Source organism: Podarcis gaigeae, assembly GCF_964106915.1.
Source record: "Podarcis gaigeae genome assembly, chromosome: 12".
NCBI classification, from domain to species: domain Eukaryota; kingdom Metazoa; phylum Chordata; class Lepidosauria; order Squamata; family Lacertidae; genus Podarcis; species Podarcis gaigeae.
The window spans coordinates 24,489,048-24,504,461 of NC_139688.1; the positions used below are offsets into that span (position 1 = coordinate 24,489,048).

Consider the following 15,414-nt stretch of genomic DNA (forward strand, 5'->3'; position numbering starts at 1 on the left):
ATATACCAAACTTCCCGTGCACCTTTTGCTGGTGCAGATGGAACTTGCATCATGGAAAGATGTTGAATTTAAACCAGAATCTTTTTATGGGGGAAATTCTCTCAGGATTTGAGTTTATGTGATAATGTGTTAACCAAGCAAAGAAGGAACAGGCCTACACAACTTCTGAACCACAAAACTGAATACAGATACTAGATCATTACTCATATAAGAAAATCCACCGGGGCAGGCCAGAATACATGATTGCTGGTTGCATTTTATGACTTATCATTCACACATTTACTCAGTGTGCTATTATGAAAAGTTTGGACTATATTTATATTATCCAGATACATTCATTGTGGGTTCCTTGTCCAATGTGGAATTCTCAATGTGGAATTTTGAACAGCTTTCATACTCTTCTACTGGTAAAAATCAATACCAGTTTTCTTAGTGCTGCTTAATTTATACAGTTTCATCAATATGAAAAAAGTATTAAATTAAGATAATGGTTTTGTTTGAAAAGTGCCCTAGAGTCTCTTTATAATATCCAAATGAACTCAATATTTGTTAGCTTTTGCTTCCAGCAGTTAAATTTTCTGCATGTTTACCCATAAATAAAAAGGTAAAGGTAAAGGGACTTCTGACCATTAGGTCCAGTCGTGGCTGACTCTGGGGTTGCGGCACTCATCTCGCTGTATTGGCTGAGGGAGCCGGCATACAGCTTCCGGGTCATGTGGCCAGCATGACTAAGCCTCTTCCAGCAAACCAGAGCAGCGGACAGAAACGCCGTTTACCTTCCTGCCGGAGCAGTACCTATTTATCTACTTGCACTTTGACGTGCTTTCGAACTGCTAGGTTGTCAGGAGCAGGGACCGAGCAACGGGAGCTCACCCCGTCGTGGGGATTCGAACCGCCGACCTTCTGATCGGCAAGTCCGAGGCTCTGTGGTTTACTTTTGCAGCCTTACTTTTTAGGGTGGGGGTGGGGAGGAATCCTTAGTACTGAGGTGTTATATTTCTCATCCCTATTTGTATTCATATTGTCCAGTGGGCAGTGGGCTTTTAAAGAGTCTATGGATTGTGGCAATAAGTTTATATTTGCTTTCTCTTCTAGTTTTTGATTACGCCCATATGTCCTTTAATTGCAACCTTATACATTAACAATCAGAACACAAATCAATTACCCAGCTTTGAACAATGATACTGGACTATTATGGGACATAAAAACATAGGCAGAAGTAACTTGCATACAGGAAAGCTGTGCGTTCGACTCTACAATTCAGTTTAGCTGGGTTTACATAAGGAATTCAACTCATCAAATTCACAGAAGTAAAAAAGAACAGTACAAAATACACAGAAAGAATATAATCACCAAAGTAGTATTTTGGCAAGCACAACATCTTAATGTAATAGTACAAGGAGTGCCATATACGCAGATGATCAAGGCACAATGGAGCACTGTTTTAACACTGAGTCAGAAGAAAGAATTGTGTATCATCAATTTCATAGTTGCCAGTACCCTTGAGTTTCCTTGAATATCTCCAGTCCAAAATTGGATTAAGGCTGATACGACTCACCTTCATTCAATATATAACCCAATATCTTTTTCAAGCCTCCAAAAAAGCAGACATTAAACTTGATCTGGGTTTCTAAATAATGTTATAGTAGTTTGTAAAATATGATAGAAAGGGGGCAATTCCTATCAGGATTCCGTCTCACTTTCTGTCCACCAGGTACTCCGAAGTGTATATACTTGGTGATGCGTGTCTGGGGTGAGATAAAGATTTATTGCATACCATTTACTCCCCAGAATGGTGATCCTGAGAGACTCTCAACATCTGTACCAATGTCCCCTTGTCTGATGCATCTCAGGACATATAGCACCAGGAAAGAATCCTAACTTTTCTACCACTTTTGCATCAGCCAGCAGCTGTTTGCAGTATTGAGGGGCCTTTTCCAGCTGAGTCCACAGAGAGAGAGAGAGAGAGAGAGAGAGAGAGAGAAAGAGGAGTATTCAGAAACTTGTTACAATCAATTTCTGAAACACTTTGGTGACAAAAACATTTGTATCCGTTCCAATCTGGATTCCCGTGTACAACAACTTGGAAGCTTCTATCATGTACCCTCAACTCAGGTTTCTATGAATACCCTTCAGGTTGTTTAGCCTGGTGGTGGGAACCAAAAATTTGAAGAAAGGGGGTCACATACACACTCAACTCTTGCCATCCTGGCTGCTTAAAAAGGTCAGGTCAGGGTTATCTAGCTGGACAATAGAATATTAATGCCTCTTTGAAAGCAGGTCTTGTTGTAAAGGAAACCTTAGTGTAATCTTTTCTTTTAAAAATAGCTACACAACCATCTGATTTAAATAACCACCGCCTCATTTCTAACATTCCATTCCTAGGACACTGACTTGTTATGGCAATCTAGTTAGAAATTTTCTTGGATGAAACTAATCGTTGATCTCTTTCAGACTGGTTTTCAACATGTCTCTGGAACAGAAACTGTTTGCTGACCTCTGGAGCATCCATCAGGAGACACATAGGGGGATGGACTGCAAGAAGATCAAATCCATTCTTAAGGAAATCAGCCCTGAGTGCTCACTGGAAGGACCGATCCTGAAGCTGAGGCTCCAATACTTTGGCCACCTCATGAGAAGAGAAGACTCCCTGGAAAAAACACTGATGTTGGGAAAGATGGAGGGCACAAGGAGAAGGGGACGACAGAGGACGAGATGGTTGGATAGTGTTCTCAAAGCTACCAGCATGAGTTTGACCAAACTGTGGGAGGCAGTGGAAGACAGGAGTGCCTGGCGTGCTCTGGTCCATGGGGTCACGAAGAGTCGGACACGACTAAACAACAACAAAGTCAGAAGAGAACCCGAGATTCAGTCCAACCCACTGCAATGTAGGAATCTCAAGAAAAGCATCCATGACAGATGGCCCTCCAATTTCTGCTTTAAAACCTCCAAGGAAGAAGAGTCCACCATCTTTTGAGGATGTGCATTCCACTGTCAAACATCTCTTCCTGTCAAAAAGTTTTTCATGATGCTTAGTCAGAATCTCCTCTCTCGTAACTTGAAGCCATTGGTTAAGGTCCTACCCTCCGAAGCAGGAGAAAACAAGCTTGTTCCATCTTCCATGTGACAACACTTTAGATATTTGAAGATGGCTTTCATATCTCCTCTCAATCTTCTTCTTTCCAGGAGGAACTCAGTACTCCAGGTGCGGTATGTTCCAAGGTAGAATAGAGGGGTACTTTGACTAGACTGTTGATGTAGCCTAGAGCAGAATTAGCTTTTTTTGCTGCTTCATCACACTGTTGACTCATGTTAAGCTTGTGGTGTACTAAAACCCTTATTTTTTCCCCTTTTTGAAGATGGGGACAACATTTGCCCACCTCCAGTCTGCAGAGACCTCACCTGTTCTCCAAGAATTCTCAACGATTAGATAGACACTCTGAGATTACATCTACAAGCTCAGCAGGCCCTGGAGATCTGAATTCATTTAAAGTAGATAAGTATTCCCTTACCACCTCTTCTCCTATCTTGGGCTGTGGCTCCCTCCTTGCATTGTTTATTCTATTATTACCAGGTTAGGCACTGTTTTCCTTTTCAATGAAGACAGAGACAAAATAGGGGTTGAGCAGTTCTGCTTTCTCTCTGGTATCCAGTAGCTTTTCTCCTTCTTCCCTACACAGAGGACCAACTACTTGCATGTTCTTTCTCTTGCTTCAAACATAGCCAAAGATACCTTCTTCATTACACGCAACTGCCCGCTTATGTGGGGAGCACCCTCTAAACAAATGTTGCAATCTGAAAGGCTTCTGGGTGCACACTAGGGGGAAAACAGTTCCTTTAAGTACTTAAGCAACAATCAGCCCAGTTTAGAGGAGTCTTGGCAGAATATGAGTCAGGGCCTGGGAAGCCAGCACCCACCCACATACCCCAAAATTCCTAGACACTCCAGACCAGAGGATATGATCTTGCCCAACAACTCTGGCACCAAAACACCCCTCCTTGGGAGCCTTCATCCTCTCTATTGTAAGAGCAAGCAGCTCCAGGACAGGGCAACACTGCTTTAAAAACAGATATCTTGAGAAGGGAAAGAATCAGCAGGAGGTAATAATACTAATACTAATACTTATTTATTACTTGTACCCTGCCCATCTGACTGGGCTGCCGCAGCCATTCTGAGTAGCTTCCAACAGAATACAAAAAACACAACGAAACACCAGACATTAAAAGTTTTCCTATACAGGGCTGCCTTCAGATGTCTATGGAAAGTTCTACAATTCTTTATCTCTTTGACATCTCAGAGAAGGTCATTCCACAGGGTTGATGCCACTACCAAGAAGGCCCTCAGCCTGGTTCCCTGTAACCTCACTTCTTGCAATGAGTGAACCACCAGAAGGTCCTTGGAACTGGACCTCTGTGTCTGGGCTGAACGATCAGGTAAGCTAATTTTTATAAGGCATCAGTAGGCATCAACATGCTGCTGAGGCAATGTCTGACTGAGAGGAACCTGACCTAAAGGAATGTTCCAGGGTTCATCTTCTCAGCACCTCACCTCTGGATGTCCTGTCTCAGATTATGTAAGGCTGGACTTACTGACTCACCTTAACTGATCATGGCCTCATCATTCAAAATATGAGTGCTCTGGAGTCTACTTGTTCCCTAGGATCCCAACCCAAAAAAGTTGTGACATTTTCTTATTCACCAAATATATGGCAGGCCTACAGAGAATATACAAGCTGGCTAGTACATTCTTTTTCTAGTATTCTTTTTTGGGGAGGGGAGGTAATAGAGTAAGATTTATGAAATAAATTCAAAACATATGAAAAATTATCTTGACTTAGGCACCAATTATGATGAATATACAACTGAGAAACATGAAACTCAGATTTAGGTAGGAACTTGAGAAATGAAAGCTTCATAGTGCTTGATGAGATGACTCTTTGCAAGTGCCTGGCTTAGGATAAATTCCAAGACTGCAACACAGGTGGTTATCAGTGCCCATAAGGGCTGCTATCTCAACTCATCCTTAGACTTTCCCATTGCCAACATCAAGTCTGATCCTATTTGGCTCTAAAACAGTGTGTGGAATGCAACTTTTGGTGAAATTCTGAAATCTGTTTCCTATGAGATAAGCATCTCAGTTTCAGCCAGCTGCCTGAATATTGACCTATGTCTTGCTTGATAGATCCCCAGAAACAGCTTCCATGAGAAACTAACAATTATGTGTTCAACATTAAATGCTACAAAGCTAAAACTTAATTAGTAGAACACATAGTTATTAAAGCAATGAATTTCTTATTCTCAAGTATGCCTGTGTTGTTTTAGATTGTTCATAAATATATGTGGGCCTGACATTTGCTACTAATAAATGAAAGTTGATGCCACAATATTTGCCTTGTATACATCAAAAGTACTGACTTATTTTTACCCAGTAGTATGACTCTTGTGTTCCAACTGTATCATATATTTTCTGTTGCTTACTCATATTCTAAAGGAGACAGAGTGCCAACATTATAGGATTGCAGTGTGTGCTATTCCATTAGTAAAGCAATTCATTATGTCAACTGTTGCATCACCAAGAAGATGAGAAGTGAAAATGAAATTAAAAGAAGCTACAGAAAACCCTTCTTAGCTATCTTGGGTTTTGTTTGCCATACAATGTTAAATCAAAATAGAAAAAAAACACACATCCACTGTATGTCACAGAGAAACACACTGCATCACAAAAATACATCCCCCTCCCCAACCATTATAGGCCAATTGCTACTTTAAGCAATTCAACTCTATAAGCTTGGCCACATCGTATAAGCCTTCTGCTTCCTGTAACATCTGCACAGTAAACCAGAAAAGAACTGCTAAAGCATAATGCATCACTTAGGAGACTTATTACATCAGCTAAGTGCATCTTCAGCATATTTCAATTAACATTCAGTCCTTCTATTTCTTCTAATATATCAGTTTTATTCCTAAATTTCACAGCAAGATTCAAACAGCTTTTTTGCAATACAGGTATGGAAAAACAATCAGGACTTATATACTATGCTCTAGAAAACACCAGAAACTGATTAACATTTATGCCATACTTTTGCCACCATGCTGATGTTTACATTGAGGTAAAATGAAAAAAAGGAAGAATTTCCCACACTAAGCAGCTGGTGGTAGCTGCTATACATGTCTATAGTTGACACTTAGGCTTGTAAATAAATTTAATATATTTGTTACATACTTGGACAAAATACAACCCTAACTGCCATACACATGTATTTTTTTAAAGTCTATCATTTTTGTCAATAGAATATCTCAGAAAGGTCAGTTATTTGCTACAAGTTGCTTCCAGTATTTTTTCCGTGTTGCTCCTTATGAATTACTGCTGTTTTCTTTCTTTCTTTCATTCATTTTTTTGAAATACCTGTTAGAACTGTTCTTAAGCTCTGTGCAAGAAAGCCATTGCTCATTAGTCTTTCATCCAACAAACATCTCATAAAGCATCTGCATAAAGTAAACTGCACTATCAAATATACTATGTTCACCTCCACAATCATCACCATTCTAAAACAATCAGAAACTTACATACGAAACCCGTACTCGACGCCGGTGTGCCAACCCACAGCACTGCATGAAGAGGACAGCAGAAAACACTCAGTATATGGTCTCACCAAGCTTCAGACTGTCTTGTCATTTCCTCTGAGACACTGTCCATTCCTCTTTACTCTCCAGCCCCAGAAAAAGAGAATAGGTAGAAAAATCATTCAGCCAAGCAATGTTGTTAAAAGTGCCCTTGCGACTGATGAAATTGTGTGTGTGTGTTTCCTTTAAATAAATCAATCCCTTCTGTTTCAGCTGAATATATAATTACCAAATGTCTGTGTTCTCATCCCTATGCTACTATAATGCATCTCTACTGAGATGAATTATTTCCTACTTGAAGATTTTATATTACCTGTTCTGAACTTTAAAAATAATCTCAAATAGAAGAATCTTATTTCTGTGACTAGTGAAATACCCTTTTTGTGTTTGATTTCTTCGTGCTGCCGTGGCTGCTGCTGCTGCTGTTATTACAGGCTTCTTCCCAATACACAAACTAGCAAGAGCATCCTTGATTCAATGCTTCCCCTGGTCTACAATGGACATATCTGATCTGTTGTTTATTCCCCACCTCCAAGCTTGAAAAATGACTGAGTCTAGACTTTAATTCTCTCTGGATTCTTTGGACTACAGAACCACTGCACAAATTGTCAGAAGCTTTGTCTTGCGGTACGTGTTTCACATGAATTTCAAGCAGAGATTTTTTTTTACTGGCTACAATACCTGACTGGCTTAGAAGCTGCAGTTGCACAGTGTTTTCTTCCTGTTGAAACTGACATAATATTTTCAATAACAGTAAAAGGTAAGCACAAATTTAGTTTTGATGCACCTTTAAAACAACCAAGAACAGTACTGGAGATAAGTATTTTTCTCTGGTGGTAACCTTTTGCAATGTTTATAATTTATATATTTTTATTGCTGTGAGTTGCATCACTGTGATTAGCCAGCACCTTTGACAAAGCAATGCTAAGCTTCATCAAAGAATGAGGATGGTCACTTTTATGAGAAATTTGGGGAGGCAGATGCCCTGCAAAGGGGGTGACAGCTCTGAATTTACAGAGGCAGAGAAGGGTGAGAAGTATAACTGAAGTTAGCTAAATGGGGATACATACTTGGGGGAGGGAGGGAAGCAGAAGTATTTCTAAGGATCCACTGTCTGCTTATAGGAGTGCATTCACGTCCATTATTATATATATACACACACACACAAAAATAGTTTATAAAAACACTTTACCCCGGTCCTGCACTGCCACATCCAAAGGAAATTAAGGCCTGTAGTGCAGACGTGCCCCAATGATTTCTTCATGTTCATGGGAAGATATTACTTTAGTTAGGAGTGGGATAGTGCTTCAGTAAAGGAAAAACTGAACTGCTGTAACTGACCTAAAATGTGCAATGGACTGCACTCCTGTGCAGCAAAGCCAGGTTCCCCCTTGAGGGAGGGTGCAGCAGCTGCCTCAAGTGGTGGAAGCCCTTGAGGTGGTGACCCCATGGACACCCTACCTGCCCCTGCCATCAACTTCCAATGACATCTTGTGGAGCATGCAAGATCGTGCTGGATATTCCTGGCCAGTGCCAGAAGCAGCACTTCCTGTTTCACCTTAAGCAGCAGCCCAGCCATGAACAGAAGACTCACAGGATAATCTTTGTAAGGAAATGGAGGCTTTACAGCAAGGTTTTAGGAGGACCCTATAAAGCAATCCTGAAGCAGAGCTTGGAAGCTGTTCTGGAAAAAACAAGAGGCATGTTTCCTATATGGGATAAAGCTGTACAGAAGCCTAGCTGTCAAGCACCCACTGAATAATTACTGGTTATTGAGAAGTTGCATGAGAACAATGAGGAGTTGACAGAATCAAGAGACTTTGTCTATTCAGGCCAGCAGTAAGGGGAAGGGGAAGGAAAAGCAACAGGAAAAGTTGAAGAAAGAGACAATCAGAGCTGGGGAACCTGTGGCCCTCTAAATACTGCTGTGCTACAACTCCTATCACCTAACCACTGGCATTGTTGGATCATGGGTGTTGTCCTATATAACGGAAGTGTAGATCCAACAATATCTGGTGAGCCACATGTTCTCCAGACCTGGCCTATAGTAATGGAAGGAGGTGGTTTCTTCACCACAATTGTATACCCTGAAAACCTCAAGCTCCACTACTGAGAATAATATAGAAACTGTGAATTATGGGTGCAAAACAGACTGGGAAATCAGTTTGATATCACAGCCTGTGTAAATGACAGGGGTGATGACAGAAAGGAAACTGACAACTGGCTTGAAGAGATCAGCTCTGCTGGTCAGGCAGAATATGTTGGGCGTGGCTAACCTATGGATCTCCAGATGTTGTTGTACTCTCAACTCTGACCAGTCCAAGCTTGCATGGACAATTGTCAGGGATGGTGAGAGTTGTAGACAACCTACAGCTGGAGGCACACAGGTCATCCACCCCTGCCTTAGATAAAGCATTGTGATGGGCTTTAAATCTACAGATTGGAAAATACCTGAGTTAGACTGGTCCAAGAACATGTTCAGAAGCCGCAAAATGAAGAAAGAGGGGACCTTTCCACAATGTCCCACAGAGAAGACAATTCAATGGGAACTCATTTTCTCTCCCTGGAAATTTGCCTTGAAAGAAACACTATATTCATTGAATTCTACTCAGCACCAACACACAGAAACGGAAGGGAAATGTGCACTTGTGGTGAAGATGTTTTGGAACTGGGTGTTTTGGTAGCATCTCTGTGCAGAGGCATACTTAGGCTCCCTTGTGCCCTTGGCAAGGAGCTGTAGCAGCACTTCAGAAGCCAGGAGAAACCATGGACCAGAAACTCAATAGGTTTGCTTTTCATTGCCTTTCATGCTCCGCCAGTAACTTCCTCCTGGGTTGGGTTGGGTCAGATCTACTCTGCCTTTCCTCTTCCTCCATTATTCCGCCGGTCCATATGTTTGCCTTGCTGCCTCCCTCCCTTCCTCCCTCTGTTTGCTGTTTTCCCTTCTGTCTCCTTCCTCCCCTTTACCTCCTCCTGCAACTCTCATCTACTCTCTCCATTTTTCTTCCATCTGAGCCCTGCTTTGCACTCACCTGACTGTGGAGGAGCCCCCACAGGGCTGTTGTGATGGCCTATGCCAGTGACTGGATTCCTTCGCTGAGAAGCCCAGAGGAGAGGAGCCTACATGTCCTGCTCAGCCACCCAGAGCAGTGGAGGAGTGGCCTGGGGAGTGCAGCGTATATGGGCAGGTGGACAGGTAGGCTCCTAGCCACTCCAAGTCCTCCTGGGCCTGGGCCCTTGGTCAGGGCCAACCTGGCAACTCCTAGGTATACCCCTGTCCCTGTAGCAGGAGATTGGGGTGCCTTACAATTTTGGGCTGCCAAGTTTTTGTTCCTAGAGTTACTCTGAGACTGATAAGAAATAAACTGGGACTGTGAAGAGACTGTTATCATCATGTAGAGAAGTGTATGTCTGGGTATAGGACAAGGGGTAAAGAATCAAACATTGTGTTTTTCTTGCTAATACTGAAAATCTTCACTGGAGACCATTTTTGGCTTGGGCAAACATTTGTTGGTGATGGCGAAAAACTTTTTAAAAATGTGCATACCTATCTAACCATGAGCCTGAGCTTTTAATTTTTAACATGTCCAACTGTTCTTTAAGCTATCTCAGCATGGCATTCAAGCTTTTTCTGACAGGAGGAACAATGTATGTTTACAAGTTTCAAAGTGTAGCAAGAGCTCTTGACAAAAGAAAGTTACTGTTTCTTAATAACTGTTGGTCCCTTGAAAGGACAATGCATTGGCAGAGGTGGCCAGGAAGGGGTTGTTTTCAGAAGTACCTCGCAAGGATGTGCATATGAGAAAGAAACAGCACTTTTGAAATGTCAAATGGCTAGAAGCAGAGACAGGGGGAGATTTTCTACATGAAGTTAGCCTTGGAGGGATTGATTAAGCAGCTCTCTCAGGATCCACTTCCTACTTGTAGGAGTGTACTTGCCTTCACTATGCTTTGATTTAAAATACATATATAGAAGCAAATAAAAGTGACAAAGATAAAAGTTTCCCAAGTTCTTTCACCTGAAAAATAAAACCCTGTAGCACTATATCTGCAACTCAATTGTCAGGAAAACATTGTTGATATAAGTGTGTTTGAAAACAGGAAATAGAACTTAATATATTTATTAGCATTAATGTTATAAAATCTGAATTATTGTTAACATATTTATTGAGGACTATAATGCATAGATGAATAATTATTACCCTTCAAAAATGGATTTTCAAGGGTGAGCATCACAGAATCCCCTAAAAAGTTACTCAAAATGTCAGTAGCTAACTCCAAATATAAAGTACTACAAAAGTGAGCTATGTGAGCTGGCTCATTCTCATCCCAGGACTGTTGCTAGCCAGACACTGAATCAGCTGATCAAATGACTGTCTGGAACTGATGAAATGTATTCACATAGCTTAATGCCAGCACACTAAGGACACCACAGTTTTGAATGCCTAGTTATCTTCTCTAATGGCCTTCTGTATTGTGAATGAGAAGAGCAGTGTACTAATAATGGAGGAACTCAAACAGAAAGAAGATGGCCTCTAAGTACTTGGGTTCATTTCCTGCAAATGTTTAATTCATTCATCTCCCCCCCCCCCGGCCCACTTGGTCGGGCTCCAGGAAGTTCAGACACAGCATAAAGTTTTTTGCTTATACTGCAGGAAATTACAATATGTTCAGTGTTTTATTAAGCCCCACGTTTCTCACAGAGACTTAAAGTGGCTTACAGATAAAATGTGTCTGCCGTAAATAAACACTTTGAAAACTTGCTGATAGTGTATCAAATTCATTTCCCCTTTTTACGTCTTTGGTTCTTCACAGATGCTATTACCTGTTCTTTTGGCTACTGTCTGAGAACCTTTAGAAAAGCTCCTGTAGGCAGCATAGAGTAGAGTTAGTACATATCTTTAATCTTAACTGAGCCAACACTTTTGGCATCAGGCTTTTCACTGAGCAACTGGGAGTGGGAAGGGTGGAAGAGAGAAAAAAACCCATTCATTCATTCAATATACCACCCTTCATCTAATGATCACAAGGTGGTTGGCAGCATAAAAACTAGTGATGTGAGGTGAGAATATTCTCCGGAGAATATTCCCTGCTAGAAAATTCTGTGGAGAATATTCTCCACAAATTGTAAACTCTAATGTAAGAATAAGTTTTAAAACCCACATTTTAAAAATCTAGTAAATAATAAGTCAAGCTGTGATATTGCCAGTGTAAGTAATGAATAATCTCAAAATATCAGCAAGTGCACCAAATGATGCACAAGATATTTTGGCAGAGCTGGCAGCATATCATGCTAAGGAAGATTTTTTTTAGCAAGTCATATGTATTGAAGTCAGTTGAAAAAGTGGTTGCAGTGGTTTGGTGGAAGGGAGCATGCTTTGGTTCAAAGCATAGCAGAGTGGCTGTGGACATTTTAAATATGCCACCAATGACGGCTGCAACAGAACGTAGCTTCAGTACTTATGGACTTATTCATTCAGCAAAAAGGAATAGGCTTACTGTAGACAGAGCAGGAAAGCTTACATATTGTCAGAGCTGCCCCTCGGTCCCAGCTCACAAAGGACCAACGCCAGGCTGTCGTTATGTACAAAAGTCTTTATTGAAGTTCAGTTTCCATTTCAAAGCCGCAGCGCGCAGCTCTACGTCTTAAACCCTAGACCGGCGAAGCTCCGTCTGAATCTCCTCCCCTCTGACACCAGTTTAAGATCCTAGCCCTACTCCACCTCTTCCTCTCCTCTCTCCTCCTCTGGGTCCTCCTGCCCGCTGGGGCATTCACCATTCTGGACTCTTCTGAGTCGCCTGACTCCTCCCCCTGCCTCCTGCGGGCTTTAGGACCTGGTTCCCAATCCTCGTTCTCTGCTGTCCCGCGCTCCTGTACATTTGAACTTGGCTCTTGCGCCAACCCCATGATCCTCCTCCTGACCGTTACACTGCTTCTATCACTGCTTCCTTCCTCCTGGAAGCTGGCTGGACGTGACCTCCCCTCCGTTGCCTGACTCTCCGATGTAGGCGTGGTCAACCCTGACTCATCTTCACTCCCTGGTGGTGAATACGCTGGCCCCGATACCTGGGACTCCTCCCCCCCACTACGCTCTGGTGGGGAAGCTGGTCCTGATCTCCATCTGCTGCTCTGGGAGTCCCCGCTGGCCCCTTGTTTCTGGAGTGTCCCCCTTGGGGCCCCCCTTGCCCTGACCACCGGCGCCCCCTTCTGTGAATCTTCCGATTCGCTGGAGAGGCTCATGGAATCTCTCGGGCTACTGTCATCTTCTCCTACGCTGCCCTCGGATTGCTCCCCCTCGCTCTCCATCTCCTCCCTTCCCTGTGCTCCCGCTCTTGAGTCCCTGACACATATGTAGTTCATAACTTAAAATGCCTAGAAGAGAAGAAAACACAGCTTCTAACAAGCTCATTGAATTTTACACAACCATCAACTTCATTCTATGATCTCACAGATGATCAGTGTGGAGATCATCTTGTGGAGACAAAGATGGTGACTTATCCTCTTAAGATGTTTGAGGAGTCAATATAAATTTATAAACATTTGAGACTTGTTACTTAAAGCCAATTTTAAAAAATAAATTTATTTCTTGTGACAATTTATCAGTTATAATTTAAATATGTTGTGCATTGCCTTACTTGTCTAAGCAGATAGTAATTTGAATTTCTGATGTTATGTATATTACTGATTATTTGTGTTTTATTTTCTGGAAATAATAGCATTTATTTTAAACTTTATATTGATTTTATTAGTTTATTGATTGCACTGAAAATACTATACCATGTAGATATCAAAGAATGTACTCATGTAGCAGATTTTCAATGCATTAAAATGAATATTCTCCTATTTTAAATGTAGTGAAATTAATGGAAGGCTGGAATTCAGAAGTTTAATCTGAATATAAATCAAGACTTTCAGTAATTTTCAAGTGGTTCACTGAGGTTTTTTTGCGGGGGGGGGGTATTTTGGGAATCACTGCCCTATACTACAAGGTAGCAAAATTTCAACTGAAGCATTATGGTGAACATAGTGGTTCACTGGACCACCAATACTGCACCATCTCTTTCAACAGACAGTGCTAAGATAAAAATAGTATTTGCTTCTTAAAAAGCATAAACTACTAATTACTGTCAAAGTTAATATGGAATATTTATATATTAAGATCCATATACTAAAAGAGAAAAGTATACAGCAGCACTCTCACAGTTTGCTCATGGGCCATGGGATGGAAATTATTATGTTTTGGCCACTAGATGGCAAAGCTGACCACAGAACTGACACACCTCTACATCTTATTTCTGAAAAGTTTGTTATTGTGCACACACACAAAGAAACAAATATTCTAGACTTCCCTGCTGACTGAAATCCTCAACTATTCAAATCACTTGGTGAAATCTAAAAGAAGTCTCTTATAAACCTAATAAAATATCACCAATATAATTTCATCTCAAAAACCACAAAGTTAACTTTAAAATCCACAGTTGGTTAATATCTTTTTTAGAACCAATTTGAAAGTCACAAAAGGCGTGTCAAGCTTTTGAGTTCTCCAGAAGTCTTCATCTTCTGGAGGCGAGAATTACACAAGGCAGACAGTGGTGAAAAATCAAAACACAAAAAGAAAAGAATCACCTGGATCTGGTAGCCAAGAGGTCTGTTTGTAGGCTCAGTTTCAATATACTCAATAAACTGATCATCTGGAGGAACCATGAACAACTAGAAAATACCTGAAGGGATGATAACTATTTCCCCAATCTCAAATAATGTTATCTAGGAGACTGTGTGTGAAGATACTATTATTATTCAGCCCAGTATACCTGAAGGAGTGTCTCTACCTCCATCGCTCAGCCCACACACTGAGTTCCTCCTCTGAGGGTCTTCTACTGGTACCCTCACTGCAAGAAGCATTTACAGGGAACCAGGCAGAGGGCCTTTTTGGCAGTGGTGCCCTCCCTGTGGAATGCTCTCCCTTCGGATGTCAAGGAGATAAATAATTGCACAACTTTTAGAAGACATCTGAAGGCACCCCTGTATCGGGAGGTTTTTAATGCTTGATGTTTTATGTTTTTAGATATGCTGTAAGCCGCTCAGAGTGGCTGGGGAAATCCAGCCAGATGGATGGGGTATAAATAATAAAATTTTATTATTATTAAGAGAACTTCAGTATGGAGACAAAAAACAGGGAGAGCTAGGTTTGGACTCTGTGAGCACCTTAGGACGCCAGCTGTCTTCTTATAAATCTGATGTGGAAGTACTTTAAAAGCTGTTCCTTCATTTGTGACCTGTTTCCAAAGGAAACCAAATCTCAGTAAGTTTTGCCCCTCAGAGAAGTGGGATGAATGTAACACCCTGTGACTCTGTTAGCTAATACAAAGAAGTGTGAAAAGTTCACAATAAAAGGAGGAAATGGAAGAATAAGTATTTCTGATCCTTTACGAAACTAACATGTAAACATTAAATTTATTTAGTTAAATTATCTTTATTCAACCTCTTGCCATGAGATGGCAGCAGACTTCAGCTGTAATTATTAAATGCTGCAGACTTAAAATGAACCCTTGGAAAGCCCTTCTGGGTCTATTATCTTGAAAGTTGTGAGGGCTGGGAAATTTCCTTTTTAGGTCAGCATCTTCCTCCATACACCCCCTGTTTCCTTAGAATGATAAATAATTTTGGTGGGATAAAGAAATGACCACACGCAAATGTTAAGCAGGACAGAGGGCATTGACTGCTAAAACCTATTTAATGATAAATAGAAAATTAGCATTAGTCAGAGACAGGCAGAATTCCAAATGAAA

At 41.2% G+C, this 15,414-nt stretch overlaps 1 protein-coding gene and 1 long non-coding RNA gene across 6 annotated transcripts in view; one reads left to right on the forward strand and one right to left on the reverse strand.

The window, feature by feature from the left end:
* Positions 1-15,414, reverse strand: part of CACNB2 (calcium voltage-gated channel auxiliary subunit beta 2) — a 130,041-nt gene that overhangs the window by 94,332 nt on the left and 20,295 nt on the right. Inside the window, exon 1 of one of the 5 annotated variants that reach the window (XM_083704882.1) lies at positions 6,568-6,704. The exons of 3 other annotated variants lie outside the window; for them this stretch is intronic. In XM_083704882.1, the coding sequence (XP_083561008.1) occupies positions 6,568-6,615 (48 nt within the window). In that variant the 5' untranslated portion in view covers positions 6,616-6,704. Of the gene's footprint in view, positions 1-6,567; positions 6,705-15,414 lie in introns of those variants that run through there. One more of the 5 variants, XM_083704885.1, reaches the window with a different exon arrangement.
* LOC310828155 lies at positions 6,371-14,738 on the forward strand. The gene is made up of 3 exons (XR_014556730.1): positions 6,371-12,152; positions 12,981-13,479; positions 13,564-14,738. It is a non-coding gene; the product is annotated as an uncharacterized lncRNA (long non-coding RNA).